The sequence below is a fragment of the Chiloscyllium plagiosum genome, chromosome 9, assembly GCF_004010195.1.
Source record: "Chiloscyllium plagiosum isolate BGI_BamShark_2017 chromosome 9, ASM401019v2, whole genome shotgun sequence".
Taxonomy (NCBI): domain Eukaryota; kingdom Metazoa; phylum Chordata; class Chondrichthyes; order Orectolobiformes; family Hemiscylliidae; genus Chiloscyllium; species Chiloscyllium plagiosum.
In genome coordinates, this window is record NC_057718.1 from 62,683,152 (window position 1) to 62,700,886 (window position 17,735).

A 17,735-nucleotide genomic window follows, 5' to 3' on the forward strand; every position below is an offset into this window, starting at 1 on the left:
CATCCCACCTCAATGAGTGTACTGAAGAAGGGTCACTGGACTCAAATGATAACTCTGCTATCTCTCCACAGATGTTGCCAGACCTGCTGTGTTTCTGTTTTTGTAGCATAAGATAATAATGCTACAATGAAGCATCATTTCACATTTGCCATGATGCTCTAGATGCTTCAGGAAGGATAGATGTTGGTGAGGCCACATTTGGAGTACAGTGTTCAGTTCTGGATGCCCCACTATAGAAAGAACATTATTAAACTAGAACGAGTGCAGAAAAGATTTACTAGGATGCTCACTAGTCTGCAAGGTTTGAGGAATCAAGAGTGTCTGAATAGACTGGGAATATTTTCCCTGGAGTGTAGGAGACTTAGGGGTAACCTTATAGAGGTCTATAAAATCATAAGAGGCATAGATAAAGGTAGGCAGCGAACATCGTTTCCCTATGGTCGGGGAGTCGGAAGCTAGAGGATATAGGCTTAAGGTAAGAGGGGACAGATACAAAAGGGTCCAGAGGGGCAACTTTGTTTTAACACAGAGAGTGGTCGAGTATCTGGAATGGGGTGCTAGCCGTAGTTGGAAAGAAGTACAGTTTAGCCATTTGAGAAACATTTAGACAGGTACATGGATGGGTTAAGTATGGAGAGATATGGACTAAACACAGGCAAATGGGACTAATTTAAATTGTGAAAACTGGGCGGCATGGACAAGTTGGGCCAAAGGGCCTGTTTTCATGCCGTAGACCTCTATGACTCTAATTGGGAAGGAGACCTTCAGTTTGGTATTGTCTTTGCAATATTTCAAAATTTATATTGCCAGTAACATGTCTGCTCTCAAAGGTCCTACAACGTTTGATCAAAGCATCTGCAAAGGGATAAAGTGTGTGCACACAATATAACACCTAGCAGATTGTGGGAAAATGAGTGTCTTGGTAGGAAGAACAATTAATCAAAATATTATTAAATGCAGTGTATACGGATTGCAGTGGTACCAACAGATCTGGCTGTCTTTGTACATGAAATACAAAACGTTAGCATGCAGGTTTAAAAAGTAATTAGGATGGCAAGTTGAATGTTGGTCCTTATTACAAGGAGAATGAAGTAAAAAGGGAAGTCTTGCAGCACTATAAAGTATGTTGGTGAGACCAAACCTCGAAATACTGCATAGAGTTTTGGTTTCTTTATTTAAGCTGGGATATGTTGGCATTGAAGGGAGTTCATGCAAGACCCTTTAGTTTAATTCCTGGTATGGAAGCATTGCTTAATGAGGAGAAGCTGGGCTTCACTGAAGTTCAAAAGAATGGGATGCAATCTTGTTGAAACACAAGATTCTGAATCTAGAAACAGGAGCGTTAGTTTCAGAATGAAGGACTGGCTATTTAAGATGGATACAAGAAGGAATTTTTAAAACAGAACTTGCTGGAATTCTCTATCCCTAGGTATTTCTGGGTACTGAACCACTGAATATATTCAAGGCTGATGCAGGCTCCCTTTTTGAACCACAAGGGAGTCAAGAGTTCTGGGAAAAGTGGAGTCCATATAGAAAGCACTGAATGGCAAAACAGGCTTGAGGTAGTCCTACTCCTGCATCTATTTAAATTCTTGTTAAGAGCAGGTGATTAGCAGTTGAGGAGCAACATATATCTCATTTAACATTTAAAATAGGAGAGTCAGTGCAAAAAGAGCCCATTAATGAAACAAAGGTTTGCAGATGATGGCTATTTGGTCCATCATATCTTTGGCATCTGTCATTACTGTCATCCAAAATTAAATCCTCTCCTGTATTCACTCCCCATAATTTTGTATCTTTCGCTACTTCAAATATTTATTCACTACACCAAATAAACATTGTTTTTACCTCAATCTTTCATTTGGTAAGGCATGTCATGCTTCCTTTGAGTTTAGAAATTTCCTTCTAATCCCTGATCTCAACTTTCAGTGGTAATTTCAAATTGATGAACACCTCACTAACTCATCAAACAAAAGGGTCTATTCTATTTTCTCTGATCAAACCAATTTTAAAACTAAACCTCAGCTATCTCTGTCCACTTGCTCTCTTCATCACTGCAGTTTCTCCATCTGTAAAATGATCCCAATGAATCTATAGGAGTGGGTTTAATATCCACTCTGTAACAGATACCAAAACCACACCAACTGAACTAGAAAACTAAAGTTTGAGATAAATACTGAACGAGAAAATTAAACTAAGTACAATAACAGAAAGCTTAACAGAAAATATTAGCTTAAATCAAAACAAATGAAATCTAACTAAGAATGGACCAAGATGGGAGTTAACTCAACCAGCGTCAGAAATCTTCCTAAAGAATAATTTGCCAGTATGATGATCATAATAACTCCCAAGTATATATGTTAATTTTTCTGAATGTAGCATTTCTTGAAAGAAACCAAGATGCAATGATTAATTAAGGTTGCAAAGAATTACCGTGATTGGAGATTGGACATGGAATTAAAGACCGTTTGCTCAGATCATCATCAGTTGAGATGCTGCACAGTTTGAGAGTTTTTATTAAAAATGAGCATAAATCTTTCATGTGGAGAATGTGTGTGGCCTAGTGATTGACCTCCTTCATGCCCCTTCCTCAGATTACTACCCTGTAGAGAATCCTTTCAGTAACAGATTCTCCAAAAACATGACAGTCAACAGCTGAGGATTATCTTTAACAGGAGAAATATGCACAGCTTATGTTATGCAGCATAGGATTGTCAATTCAATTGAATTAAATCCTTTTACAATTAGATTACTTTTTTGGGGGGTTCAAATATCCTTTGTTACCAATTCTGTACTTTGGTTTATTTGGGTGGAAAATCCATTTACCTCAAATCATTTTTTTCAAATTTGCAGATATATTTAAGATAAAATTTTATCCAGATTCATCTTTTCTCCCTTAATTGAATGGTACGTTGGATTTATTTTGTATATGTAGATCAGATAATGGAGCAGCATAATGCCTTCTTACTGGCTCAGTGGTTAGCTTTGCTGCCTCACAGTTCCAAGGTCCCAGGTTCGATTCCAGCCTCGGGTGACTGTCTGTGTGGAGTTTGCACATTCTCCCTGTGTCTGCGTGGGTCTCCTCCCACAGTCCAAAGATGTGCAGGTCAGGTGAATTGGCCATGCTAAATTGCCCATAGTGTTAGATCAATTAGTCAGAGGAAATGGGTCTGGGTGGATTACTCTTCGGAGGGTCGGTGTGGTCTGGTTGGGCCAAAGGGCCTGTTTCCACACTATAGGGAATCTAATCTAATGTATATCTAATTGATTCTGGAATACATGACCACGTGTTAGCATTTTGTCTTCTGGGGTATCCTTCTGCATAGGTCTGTAACATTGAAAGTTGAATTAACTTTGCATCTTACTTTTTTTTGGTCAGAAATGATGAAAATGCAAACTCTCTGTGCACAAGGTGAAAATTTGATATAATTGTCAGAAATAATGCACAACACAGGAATGTGGATAAGTCTTTTTCATAATGCATCAAGCATTAGTGTGGTCTCAATACTTGTGTATGGGAAATTCATTTTCAATACAAAAACAAAATCCTCACCACTAAATGTTTTATAAGACGTTAAGCACTTCCAAAGCCTGTCCAAGTTTGATTTAAAATGTATTTATTCGAAAGGCTTACAGTAGAATCAGGAAGGACAGAGCGAATGATCTGGCCTCAATAATTGGCTCAATGCTTTTAGTACAGTAGCATTGAACCTTTAGTGTTAGATTAAATCCATAATAGTGCATTAAAAACCCATTATGGCTGGCTTTTATTTGCATGTCAGTGTAAAACTACTTATCAAATGGCAAACTCTGATCTTAGGTCAATTTAACATGGACAATGAGACTGTGTCAGCAAGAAAGACAACTTCATTTTTTTAGTAATTAAGTTATGAATCCACTACCTACTTTATTCCTTTGTGCAGAATAGTTGGCAGTTAATTTCTGTACATAATAAAACATTCTTGAGAACAAAATAAAGTTCTAATTTTTATTTTGTGTGCTTTATTTCCACCATGGGAAACCTGTCAGATAAAGCACCTTATTTATACCAGTCGATGTCTACAGAGGATTCTTAACAGAATCAAATTAATCGTGGTTGGTTTAGTATACAAGTAAACAACTTAATTTGGATAATAGAACCACGGAGATTTGAGGCAAAGTTGCCTCCTTAATAGAGTACAAAAACTGGCAACAAAAGACACAATATTATACACAGTAAAAATGCAATATCTTTAAATTACATCATACAATATGAAGAACAAAAATTTCTGTAACCCTTCACCCGAAGATACACCTCAAATCTGGATGAAAAGCCACAAATTACTTCTATGTAAAAGCTGACCATTAATATGATTGCCCTTGAGAAATGTGCTGTAAATGCCTTTGTTTTAAGTTATCTATAAATTTGTGTTTAGGTTTTCACTTATCACATCTTCAAGCGCATAACCCGAACACACGATTTCTCTCATGGCTGAGATGCTTCTTCATACAAACAACTAACAGGCATTCAAGCAGAAAAATGTCACTTGACAGTGAAGCACAAAGCATCAGATCCAACAGGCAGAACAAAATTAAACAAAACTCAAACCGTATTTAAAAAAGACAGAACTAGTCATGCTAGTAGTCTCATCAAGAAGTGGGTTGATTCCCTCTGCTCAATATTCTTGTGACTGCACTAATTGTAGATTCAATGGTCCTGCACAAATTATCTAAAAGATCCTGTTGCTGCATATTAAAGAGTCCTCTGGAATGGGTACAACTGCTGGATAAAGTGGTCTCTGGGTCAAAAGGCAGATTTTGAGCCTCACAGTTTCTAAGGTCAGTCAGATCTGATAAAATTGTAGTAACAGGTGGTGGTGTCGAGGGAGAGTCAGAATCATCTTCATTCACATTAGTTTCCTTTTCAGAATTTAGTAGTTCCTTCACCACTTTGCAATCCTCCACAGAATCCTCCCCTTGCAACTGTTCTAAACAGTCCTGGGGCCTATTGCTGATTAATGTCTCACGTGCACCCGAAGAAAATTCCATTTTATCTTCTTTTACAGAAATTGGATCAGGGGTTGGCGGGTCATGTTCAGTGCCTGGATCAATGACTGCTGAGTCTCTAGTCTCAGTATCTGAGGTACTAGCTGGCGTCAATGCCTCTCTAGGTTCTGTCCTAGTGTCACTTGGAGTGCTATGCCCAGTGCTGTTGTCCAGAGGATGTTCTTCGTCACTACTAACACGCCTCCTTTTCACAGGAGTGGCTCCTTCATCATCTGCGGAGAGAGGAAAAATGTTTAAATATTACCTAAACTGCATGAGGAACTAATGCTTGATTGAGTCACATATTGAATTGATCTTACGCAAACATTTACTTACAGAAATTGATACAATTGTTAGCACAGAGCACTAAAGTTTTAATGTTAAGCTCAGAACCATAGGTTTGTGCCAATATCAATTACATGTTTCAGGTACAGGTGCTGACAAAACATCCATTTGCGGACTAGAAAGAAATCAATATACTTATTCACAGCTCTAAGACTCTTAAACCATTCAAAAAAAACTTTTTCAGTAAGAGGTGTAATTTTTAAAATATACCGATTGAAGCACTTGAAGTCTGCTCTGTACTAAGTTTATCTTTAAATTTATGATTACATTTGCTCATCATCGTCTTCGAGGCTTGGGGATGGCAATAGATATTGCCCTAGCCAGTGGAGCCATATTGCATGAAAAACTGGAATATTGCCCTATATAATGTGGATGCAAATATTCAGCAACTTTTGTATATGGGAGTTATGTCTGTTAATTAATACCAATATTACTTCTAATTGAACAGGTTTTTAAAATGATTCTGCACTTAGTCAAACTCTTGAAATGCTTATAATCATGCTCCAGGCCAAGTACAAGAAAGCTGCATTTTATACCAAAGTACACACTACCTATGCTGCTTCCAAGCTCCATTTTCTACTTTAAACATTTTATGACATTCTATAATATCCATGACATCCCTCTTAGGTAAAGTATTTTCATTGTTCGGTGTATTTTCATATTTACATGCACACTGTTTGTAGAAGTATTTGCTGGAAAATGAGTATTTCATGTAACTCAAAGTTATGTAATGTCATGAGAACTCAAATAATAAAGCTTTATGAACAGAGTTATACAACAGCTACACAAAGCACCACAACTTGCTTCCAGTGAGTAGCTCTTGGCACACTTTAGAAAGCATAATTATTCATGATAGGAATGCAGCCTAGATTTACCAAAACGATAACTGCCTCAAAGAGTTAAACCACAAGAGGAGATTAGGAGGAGAAAGGTTATTCTGGTATTTGGAAAATTAAGGGTTAATTCGATAAGAGGTTTTCTAAACATTATAAGGAACATAGAGGTAGGTAGAAATAAAGTATTTCCTTTGGTTGAGTAATTTGGATGATGGAGCAGATTATGAAAAAAGAGCAATACCTTTGAGAAATATAATTAGGAAACATAGAAAGGATGGAAGATGTTCAGAATCCTTCTGAAGATGGCAACTGATACTAGATCAACCGGTAATTTTAAATCTGAGATTGATGGATTTTGGAAGGTATTAATGGCTCAGGGTTTAGTCAACAGATCAGTTATGATCTTAATGAATGGAGGACAGGCTTGAGGAACTAAACAGTCTGACTTCTGTTCCTGTTTTCCAGCATTTTAGCTTCAGTAAGCCAATCAAATATATTAATTTGGAATCTTTCAGTTAAAATGTGCAAGTAAATTAAAATTTTATGAGGTAACTGTATACTTTGATTTTACTGTGAACACAATAAAATGTTCATAGTAAAAGCACATTGATAACTTAAGATTTCTTCTGTTTTGTACTTGCACTTGGTAGCATTTTGCTCTTAACTATAGCTGGACTGCTTTTGAGTTTATCCCTTTGTTCCTCCAACTTTATTCTTCGATGGGTGAGTGCGCTTTTGGAGGAGAGTTTTGTTGAGTATTTCCCTCAGAATTTAGATGCCAGATTCTTAGCATTTCTGCAATTGGTGTTTCTCTGAAGCTACCTATTTATTTTGGAGGGGATATACAGGTGCTATTGAATTGTTTCCCCGGTGTTGTCTTTTTTTAACCCTACACCCATAACAGCACTTTTTTTTTGTCTGTCTGTATCAGCATGCAGAGGGATTTTAGAAGGGTGTTAGAGTTTTAACTGGTAGAGTTGTATGCTGACAGTTCAGAGGAGTTTATCTGCAGTTAGAATCTATGTATTTGTAATAAATAGTAGTTACTATTAAGTACAGAAATCTGGCCTGTGAATTCTGTTAACTTGAACCCATCAGTTATGTAAATTGGTGACTTTGCATATTTTGATAACATTTTTAACTTTAGTGACTGCCACAGAATAACCAAGCTTATTTCCAGCGCACCATCCCAGTGATCTGTAGAAAGATAATACAAGGCTTTATAAATCTATAATACCATAAAACTGCATTGATGGGATATTAGTTATGATATTAAATTTGAAAAGCAAAATGTCAAAATTATTGCAGTGAATTTACTACACATACCTTTAGTCTTTCTTTCCTTTGCTTCCTGTTCCTGTAGTGCACTTCTCTGTTGTTGACAAGTTCTGCACTTGTTCAACAAGCCCTGTAGCGTCTGAATTAGAGCTGAATCCAGCAATTTGGGGGTGTGTATGGAAAGTAGCAAGGCAAGAGCTCGGAGATCCTGTTGAGAAGAAAATAAATCATAACCTGCTTGGTTTAGGAACTGGGTTGAAATGTGAAATGAATTTCACAGGGCAAGTTCAGAGACATGGTCAAGATTTGAATGCATCAATGAAGTTGTAGTTGAACCAAATCCTGAGATGTGAAAACACAAAATTCTAACCCAGTCTTTTTTAGATTAGATTGGATTCCATACAGTGTGGAAACAGGCCTTTGGCCCAACAAGTTCACACCAACCCTCCAAAAAGTAACCCACCCAGACCCATTTCCCTCTGACTAATGCACCTAACACTATGGGCAATTTAGCATGGCCAATTCACCTGACCTGCACATCTTTGGACTGTGGGAGGAAACCAGAGCACCTGGAGGAAACCCACGCAGACACGGGGAGAATGTGCAAACTCCACACAGACAGTCACCCAAGGCTGGAAATCAAACCTGGTGCTGCGAGGCAGCAGTGCTAACCACTGTGCCACCATGCCACCCCCATATTTTAGTCAGAATATGGCCTGCAATGAATGAATGTAAAACATTGAAGATACTTCATATCAAAAGACCAATCCAAGCAAAGTCTATTGTCAAAAACAATTGCTAATAAGCAAGTAAATGATGGAGAAAGGGGAAAAGAGAATAGGGATGTGGGTGGGGGCAATGGGACTTATTAATCAATCAATTTACTTCTGAACATTTGGATTTATTGTTTAAAAAATATTCAGACTGAGAAAACAAGGTGTTATCTCTGAAAATCTGTATGGAGGTGCAACTTTGTGTCAGTGTTGAGACACACTTTCCAGGAACTAACATTGGCCTCACTAAAGTGTGGACTTAGGGGCCCTGATTTATATTTAAATGGCAGGTTGCCTGCCCATTAGTTGGTTGTGAAGCTAGTCTTTTGAACCTAGAATACAGCTGTTGTGGTAGGGTGCCACCTGAGTTACAGCTGGAATATACTCAATGGGCTGTTAATATTAAAAACAATTAAAATACTTCAGTTGATATAACGTTTATAAAAGCAATATTAGGAGGAAAACTAGAAAAATAATGTTTTGATTTCTCAAAGTTAGAAATCTCACACACCACGTTAGAGTTCAACAGGTTTACTTGGAAGCACTAGCTTTTGGAGCGCTGCTCCTTCGTCAGGTACCCAATGAAGGAGAGTGAAGGAGCAGTGCACTAAAAGCTTATACTTCCAAATAAACCTGTTGGACTATAACCTGATGTGTGAGATTTTTAACTTTGTTCACGCCAGTCCAACACCGGCACCCCCACAGTTCTTAAAGACAGACCACATGGAAACTTACCCCATTTAGAATAGCACCAACTTTAGAGATTTCAACACGTTGCCCCAGAAGTTCTGGCTCAAGATTATGGTACTCATTTATTAGATTTGTGATTAAATTATTGATCAAACTAGAACAGTTTGAACTGGAAAATACCTGATTCTGAACCTGGAAAAACAATGTCAAGAATGAGGGTGCTGCAACTTCAAACAGAACAAATAAATAATTTGATGCACTATTCAGCTACAAATGCATTTCTGTACTGGCAAAAAAAGTCAATATTTCTGGAAATCCTTCATATATTTTCCAAAGGATTCTTGGAATTTCTCATTTTATAGAATCATACTATTCAACTGGTCTATTGTGTATGTGCTAGCTCGTCAAAGGAACTATTCAATTTGTCAGCATCTGTGAAGAGAAATCAAAATTAAAATTTCAGGTCTGGTAACCCTTCCTCAGAACTGATGGTAGCTAGGAAAATATTGGCTTATATACAGAAGACAGGGTGGTGGAGGGGATAGGAGTAAACATTAGGTAGGGATAGAGCCCGAAGAGAGAGAAACACAGTTGGACAGACAAAGGAATTGATAATGATCTGGCTAGAAGGGTGAATAGCTGTTAATGGAGACTGTTAGTGGCTGACAATAGGTATTGTGTAATGGCAGAATATATGATAACAAGGCCTGATGTTTGTGGTAGGGGGTCGAGGACATGGGGGAGTTCAGGCCCTAAAATTATTGAACTTGATATTGAGTCTAGAGAGCTGCAGGGTCTCCAAGTGGCAAACAAGGTACTGTTCTTCCAGCTTGCACAAAGCTTTGCTGGAGCACCGCAGCAAGCCTAAGACACTGATGTTGGTGAGGGAACAGGGTGGTGTGTTAAAGTGGCAGGCAAATGGAAGCTCAGGGTCTTTTGTGTGGTCACCCAGTCTATGCTTCATTTCCCCAATGTAGAGACCACATTGTGAGCAGTAGAATGCAGGTAAAGTGTTGTTTCACCTGGAGGGTACGTTTGGGCCGTAGGATACCTAGGAGGGAGAAGGCAAATGGGTAGATGTTACACCTTTGGTGGTTTCAGGGGAGGGTGTGGGGCTTTGGGAGGATGTTAGGAGCAAAGAAAGAATGGACCAGGGTGCCCTGGATGGAAGGCAGACATGGAAGGGGAGTGGAGGGGAATGTATGTCTGGTGGTGGTATCTTGCTGGAGGTAGCTGAAATGGCAGCTGATGATCTTCTGGATGTGAGTGCTGGTGGGATAGTAGTAAGGATAAGGGAACATATCGCTCACAACACGCTTGTTATCACATAGTCTGCAAATTCCACACTACCCACTGTTAGCCACTAACAGTCTCCCTTCCAGCCAGTCATTATAGATTCGTTTGTCTGTCCAACTGTTTTTCTCTCTCTGTGGGGCTATCCCTACCTATCATTTACCCTTCCTCCACCCTATCTTCTGAATATAAACCAACATTTTCCTAGCTACCATCAGTTCTGAAGAAGGGTCAACAGATCCAAAACATTAACTTTGATTTCCCTTCACAGATGCTGCCAGACCTCCCCAGCTTTTCCAGCAATTTCTGGTTTTGTTTCTGATTTACAGCATCCGTAGTTCTGGTTTTTATTCCACCTGTTGTACTTTTTTACTCTTCCTTTATAGCTCAGCAAACTTCACCTTTTCAAGCATATATCTAATTCCCTTTAGAAAGCGATAGTTGAATCTGATTCTACCTCCCTTACACAACATTCTCTAGTTTAGATCTCTGCCTTCTTTGTTACTGACTTTCCAAACAACGTAAACAACTTCTCTTCACCTACTTGATTAAAACCCATAATTATATTAAATCATCACTGACATTCTTATTTTAAGTAGAAGGATTTCACCTTCCCTATTCTTCCCACATCAAGACCTCCATCCCGAATACCAGTCTAAAAAATCTCCTCTGCAGTATCTTGAAGGTATCATGAAACATACTTCACCCTTGCCAGTCTGACCTCCCATTTTCAAAGGTGCTAGTAAGTGAATCTTAGGTTTCTCTGATCTTGCATCCCTAAAGATTGTACCATTCAATTTATACTGGCTCTCTCCAATTTCCTTTGGAAATTCTGCCTTGGTATTGCAGAATGTATGGGTTTGATGACTTATCAACTTCTAAACTTCATTAATTTTGAAGTCATTGTTTCCTATTTAATATTCAATTATTAGTTGCTCTTTTACATATTTTTCTGGAGTCTGTCTTCATATTTGCAGAGGAGAATGAAGGAAAAAAATAAATTTTATGTTTTCATTTTTACATAACTGCATTGTTCATTCTATTACATGATGACAATGTTGTTAAACAATCTTGGTTCTCTTTAGATTCCATAATAGTGTTTCCATAAATTATGTTCAATAGGCAACCACTTCTTCATTTATTTTTATTTTGAAGTCTACTTCTATGCTGAATATCTAAGTAAAAGGGAGGCATTCCACTTAATGCTTCCACCCAAGGTAGGTACCCTACTGTAAGAAGTTTGAAGTTGTGCAACTTGTGCAAGGCTAGCTGAAGTTCATTTAGTTGAAACTGGTTTATTAATTTGATCTTAAATGAGGTTAACAAGAGATCTACTTGCAAAAAAGGCTCATCAGCAACATTGTTGATGTATAGCAGATATATTGAGTCGTGAAAACATAAAAAAAACCTATAAACTCAGGAGAAAGGAAAATACAGTTTACAAAGATAACTAGATAGAAGGAAAAAGTATTAGCATTAGAGATGAAGCTTGGTAATCAGGAAGAACAGAGCTAACAAAGATGCCCAAATAAAGTAAAAATGAATACTGGGTATCAGAAATAGAAAGAGATCAAAGATCTGGAAGATAAAGGGAAATTATGAAAAATGTAGTCACCAGAAAAGCACTACTTCATGATAATCAGTTAAAATTATAAATGCATAATTAAGTAATACAAAATGAGTATTAAATAATGGGATAATCAAGCAAATCTTCAGAAGAAAATTGGAAATTCAACTTCTAAATAAAGTGTTTCATGAAGTGACAAGAAACTGCAAATCTTTGGTAACTTGACTCAGTATCCATTCTTCCTTTAATCACTTTCCTCTGTTCCTTAACAGTTGTACAGATTCATAGGTGCAGTTCACCCAACTGTGTGTTATTCCTGCATCAATCTTGATTATTCAGTTCCAAGGGAGGGGTATCCCATTCCAGTTGTGCCCTTTCAATAACCTACACACTTCCAGTTTGTAGCAATTATGCATGGGTATCTCTTCCTCCCCAAGATAGGTTTGTTGAGATGATGTATTCCCATTTGGATTACCACACCAGATGAGACCAGCCAACTGAGTATCAAATCTGGAATCTCTTGGTCACTATAGCTCTGTTGCTCAATGGATGAACTGACCTAGCAGCATATTTTAAAATCAAAAGCTCAGTACATATCCACTGTGACAACAGAAGTAAATTTCCTTAAATTCATGCAGCATATTTGCAATAAAATTTGGGGTTCTATTGTGTCAGGCACAAACAATGCTTTATTAATGAATACAGGTCACACAGTCCAGGGACAAGATATTTATCATACCTTGGGAAGAAAGCAAGCAAGAAAGGTATAAACTGCATTGTTATTCAGACATATCCTCTCATCCATTAAAATGCATTTGATATATTCAGCAAATACCGGTTCATCACAGAGTAGCTTTACACAATTCTTCGCCATGGGTGACTGGGAAAAAAAGGTACAAATGAGAATAACAGTGCAACAAAACAACTTAAATAAAGTTTAACTGTGCAGTTAAGTGTACTATTAATCTTCTATCTACCCCTTCCCCAACCTTATTATGAAACATCAAGCATCATTCTCACCATGAAGGCTCATGAGAGACTTTTAGATCTTTGGTTGTTGCTCTCCAATCAGCTGAATACCTAAAGCAGCTCCCTGTACAGAATATCTTGTCGAATGTATAACAGTGCTCAACAGTAGAACGGAGTTCACCAAACTGAAAACAGTTCAAGCTATAAACATTTACAAGTAATTCGGAAGCAGGATAATGCAGTTCTGACATGCTGTGTCAGCTGCTAAATATATATTTATTTTATACACAGACTTCATGGTATCTCTAATAAATGTTTCGGCTTAAAATTACATTGTGTAATTTGTTTTTCTTGCCTCAAGATGTAGATTTAAAGTAACTGTTAAGAATCAAAACTAAAGGGCCCTTTTTAAAAATCTTATCAAATACATAGAAGGCCTTCTTTATTCCCAAATACCATGTGACTCAAAAAGTCATCAAACCCAGTTACAGTTACTGCTCATAATATGTGGCTCCAATCTACCATTAACAGGTAGATTAACAGGTATTGAAGACCTAACTGGTTATTTTGGAAAATTAAAGGAGGAGCTGGTGATGCTAACATTGTCAATATTATCAAAGACTCACAATTCTGAGTTAATATTTATTTTTACAATCCTTTTGTTTTGAGCTAGTTAAAATGCACCAACTAAATAGATGTTTTTCAAATTAAATTACATCAACAATTTTAAAAGTACAAGCTTAAAATACCTGAGACTGGTAAATTTCTGTCCAAAGTTTAGGAAATAATGCTAAATGAAGAGGCAAGCCTTCATATGCTATCAAGACACCTGTATATCAAAAATAAATTGCAGTGTTACTGAAGAAGCAAAGACTCAACCTTCAATCAGTTACATCCTGCACAAAGTAAACAACATAATTTCTTCGCACTTTTCAAAATTTGTTCCTGTGAAGTGGGAAAAGAATACATGCCCAATTAAGTCTTCAATTAAAAATGGATTGTAACTTTGTGGCTTGTTCAATTTTTAAAAATAACTTTTAAAGAAAAATCAGCATTTTACTGAAAATGGTTCTGGTCAACATATACTAAATGGTAAAGCAAGTAATCAAAATGTAATTTACATGGGTTTAAATGTGAGTAAGAATAAACTACAGCCCCATTATCTTGTTAAAGTTGTGTGAATATGATCAACAATTCAGTTAGTATTAAAAATATATTAACTGAAGATTAACATTTAGATTTTGCTACCACAGATTTTTTTTGGTTTAAAAACAGCTGAACAGAAGAATCAAGGGCATTTAGAACGTCTGTCTTTAATATCTTCATCATTGCTTAGGTCTTTAGATTGTTTTATTTCTTTATTAATTCATTTCTTTTATGACATACTAATCACATTATGCTTTTACACACTGACATATCAAAGCATCATTGCTAATATTTTTTGATGAGATAATAGAGATCGTTGATGAGGGCAATGCCGTTGATAAATTGTACATGGTCTCCCCAAAAAACATTTGATAAAGTGCTTCACAACAAATTTCTGAGCAAGTTTAGACCTTATGGAATTAAAAAAAACAGTAGCAACATGGATTAGGTGTTGACCTGAGTTCCAAGAAAGGGAGTAGTAGTAGTCGTGAATAGTTGTTTTTCAGATGAAGGAAGGTTTACAATGGAGTGGCCTATGCTGATGCTAAGATCCCTCTCTCTGATTAATATGATCTAGACCTTAGTGCAGTGAGAATAATTTTGAAGTTTGCAAACAATTCGACACTTGAAGCATTGTGAACTGTGAGGAGGATAGTGTAGCCAGAGTGGTGGCATGGATGAACAAGAGACAGATGACATTTAATGTAGAGAAGTGCGAAGTGATTCATTTTGGTAGAAAGTTGCAGAGAGCCAATAAAGCTAAAATATACAATTCTAGAGAAGGTTCATGACCACAGGGACCTGGCTGCACATGGGAAAAATCCATCGAAGGCAGGAGGAAAATTCGAGTACAGGTAGCCCTCGTTATCTGAAAGTAGAGTGTTCCCAGGAACCCTTTCGCAATCCAAAAATGGCGTAAAGCTAAGGTACATGATTCGTATGGGAAAAGGTATTGCTGTTTTTCGTAAAAGCGAAAATCCTCTTCGGATTTGTGAAAACAGGTATTAAGTAAAGTCTTTCGTAAAAGCGAAATTGTGCAAAGCAAACATTCGAAAAGCGGGGGCTACCTGTACTTGAGTTGTTAAAGCAGAGTTTAGAAGCAAGAATACTATGTCAAACTCGCATAAAATACTGACTTGGGCTCAGATGGAGCACTGTCGGCCGTTCTGGGTGCTATACTCAGAGCATAAAATACAGGTGGCCATTCAGCCTGCGAGGACATCTTCGCCATTCAATAGGATTGTGATTGATCTTATAATCTTCAACTCCACTTCCCTGCCTTTTCCTCATAACCTTTGATTCTCCAACTGATTAAAAATCTATTTCAGCCTTAAATATATTTAACAACTCAGCCTTTGCAGCACCTCGCAGTAAAGAACTCCACAGACTCACTACCCTCAGGGAAGAAATTCCTCATCTCTGAATAATTGGGTGACCCCTTACTCTGAGACTACGTCCTCTGGTTCTAGACTCTCCCACAGTGGGAAACAACCTGTCAGCATTTACCCTATTAAGCTCCTTAAGAATTTTATATGTTTCAACAAAATTGTCATTCTTCTGAATCCATTGCATACATGCCCAACCTATTCAACCTCTTCTCATAACAGAATAGCTCGAGACCTGGGATTAACATAGTAATCCCTCCCAGGACTGCATCCACTGCCAGCACACCCTTCCTTCGATAATGAATCAAAACTGTTCACAGTATTCTAGGTGTAATCTAACTAATGCCTTGTACAGTTTTCACAAGGCATTATTATACTCTATTCTCTTAAAATAAAGAAAATTGTTTTCTCAATTACGTGCTGAACTTGTATGCTAGCTTTCTGTAATTTATGACCGAGAACCATCAAATCCCTCTGTGCTGCAGCTTTCTACAGTCTTCCTCCATTCAAATAGTATTCAGTTCCTCTATTATCCATGCCAAACCTTCCCACGTTAGATTCCAATAGCAACGTTCTTGTTCACTGCATTAATGTGTCACCTTCAGTAGACCATTTTATCCTCACCACATGTCTTCCCACCCATTTTTGTGATGGCATGTCCATTTCCCTCATCCAAATTATTAACATATATTGTAAAGAATTGCAGTGCCACCACTGATCCCTGTGACATAGGTTACCATCTTGGTCAAAGTAATTAGGAAAATCTGCTCCCATTGGTGAAAGGATTAAGAATAAGAGAGCACAGATTTAAGGTAACTAACAATAGAAACGATGGCAACATGAGGAAAAACATCTTCATTCAGCAAGTTACTAGGTTCTGGAATGGACTGCCCAAGAGGCAACAAAAACAGATCAGAGACTATGGACTATGAGGCAAGTAACATAGCACCCAGCTTCTGATTCCTCAGACCTCTTTATCAAGTAAAAAATACAACTCTGGAGTGCTAAGGAATACTCTCCACTTGCCCGGTAAAACGCACTTTATAAAACATCAAGAAGTAACAACGAGCATCGATAAGGGCAGAGCGGTGGACGTGGCTCTATGCGGACTTCAGTAAAGTGTTTGACAAGGTTCCTCATGGCAGACTGGTTAGTGAGGTTAGATCACATAGAATACAGACAGAACTAGCTATTTGGATATAAAACTGACTCAAAAGGTTGGAGACAGAGGGTGGTCCAAGAGGGTTCCTTTTCAGAATGGAGGCCTATGACCAGAGTAGTGCCACAAGGATTTTCGTCATTTACACAAATGATTTGGATGTGTACATAGGAGGTATGGTTATTAAGTTTGCAGATGACACCAAATTGGAGGTGTCGTGGACAGTAAAGAAAGTTACCTCAGGGTACAATGGAATCTTGATCAGATGGGCCAATGGGCCAAGGAGTGGCAGATGGAGTTTAATTTAGATAAATATAAGGTGCTGCATTTTGGAAAGGCAAATCAGGACAGGACTTATATTCTGAATGGTAAGGTCTTGGGGAGTGTTACTAAACAAAGAGACCTTGGAGAACAGGTTCATAGTTCCTTGAACATGGAGTCGCAGGTAGATAGGATAGTGAAGGTGGCATTTGGTATGCTTGCCTTTACTGGTAGTGCACTGAGTGTAGGAATTTGTAGGTTATGTTGCAGCTTACAGGACATTGGTTAGCCCACTCTTGGAGTACCTTGTGCAATTCTGGTCTCCCTCCTATTGGAAGGATGTTGTGAAACTTAAAAGGGTTCAGAAAAGTTTACAAGGATGTTGCCATGGTTGGAGGGTTTGAGATATAGGGAAGGGCTGAATGGCCGGGGGCTAGTTTCCCTGGAGCGTCGGAGTTGAGGGGGTCACCTTTTTAGTGGTTTACAAAATCATGAGGGGCATGGATAGAGTAAATAGACAAAGTCTTTTCCCCAGGGTGGGGGTGTCCAAAACTAGAGGTCATAGGTTCAAGGGGAGAAGGGAAAGATTTAAAAGTGACCTAAGGGGCAACATTTTCACACAAAGGATGGTGCGTGTATGTAATGAACTGCCAGAGGAAGTTTGGAAGCTGGTACAATTAACATTTAAAAGGCATCTGGATGGGTATATGAATAGGAAGGGTTTGGAGAGATATAGGAGAAAGTGAGGTCTGCAGACGCTGGAGATCAAAGCTGAAACTTTATTGCTGGAACAGCACAGCAGGTCAGGCAGCATCTAGGGAACAGAAGATTCGACGTTTCGGGCACATGCCCTTCTTCAGGAATGAGCAGAGAGTGTTCAGCAGGAGAAGATAAAAGGTAGGGAGGAGGGACTTGGAGGAGACACTCTCTGCTCAGTCCTGAAGAAGGGCATGTGCCCGAAACGTCGAATCTTCTGTTCCCTAGATGCTGCCTGACCTGCTGTGCTGT

The 17,735-nt window shown here is 38.1% G+C and overlaps 1 protein-coding gene across 5 annotated transcripts in view; it reads right to left on the reverse strand.

Moving 5' to 3' along the window:
• Nucleotides 1-3,974: 3,974 nt before the first annotated feature.
• The window catches only part of usp34 (ubiquitin specific peptidase 34), a 371,687-nt gene continuing 357,926 nt past the window's right edge, over nucleotides 3,975-17,735 (reverse strand). For all 5 annotated transcript variants that reach the window (XM_043696074.1, XM_043696076.1, XM_043696075.1 and 2 more), the window contains 5 exons: nucleotides 13,526-13,605; nucleotides 12,547-12,687; nucleotides 8,993-9,139; nucleotides 7,533-7,692; nucleotides 3,975-5,258 (listed from right to left, as the gene is read on the reverse strand). In XM_043696074.1, the coding sequence (XP_043552009.1) occupies nucleotides 4,630-5,258; nucleotides 7,533-7,692; nucleotides 8,993-9,139; nucleotides 12,547-12,687; nucleotides 13,526-13,605 (1,157 nt within the window). In that variant the 3' untranslated portion in view covers nucleotides 3,975-4,629. The remainder of the gene's footprint in view (nucleotides 5,259-7,532; nucleotides 7,693-8,992; nucleotides 9,140-12,546; nucleotides 12,688-13,525; nucleotides 13,606-17,735) is intronic.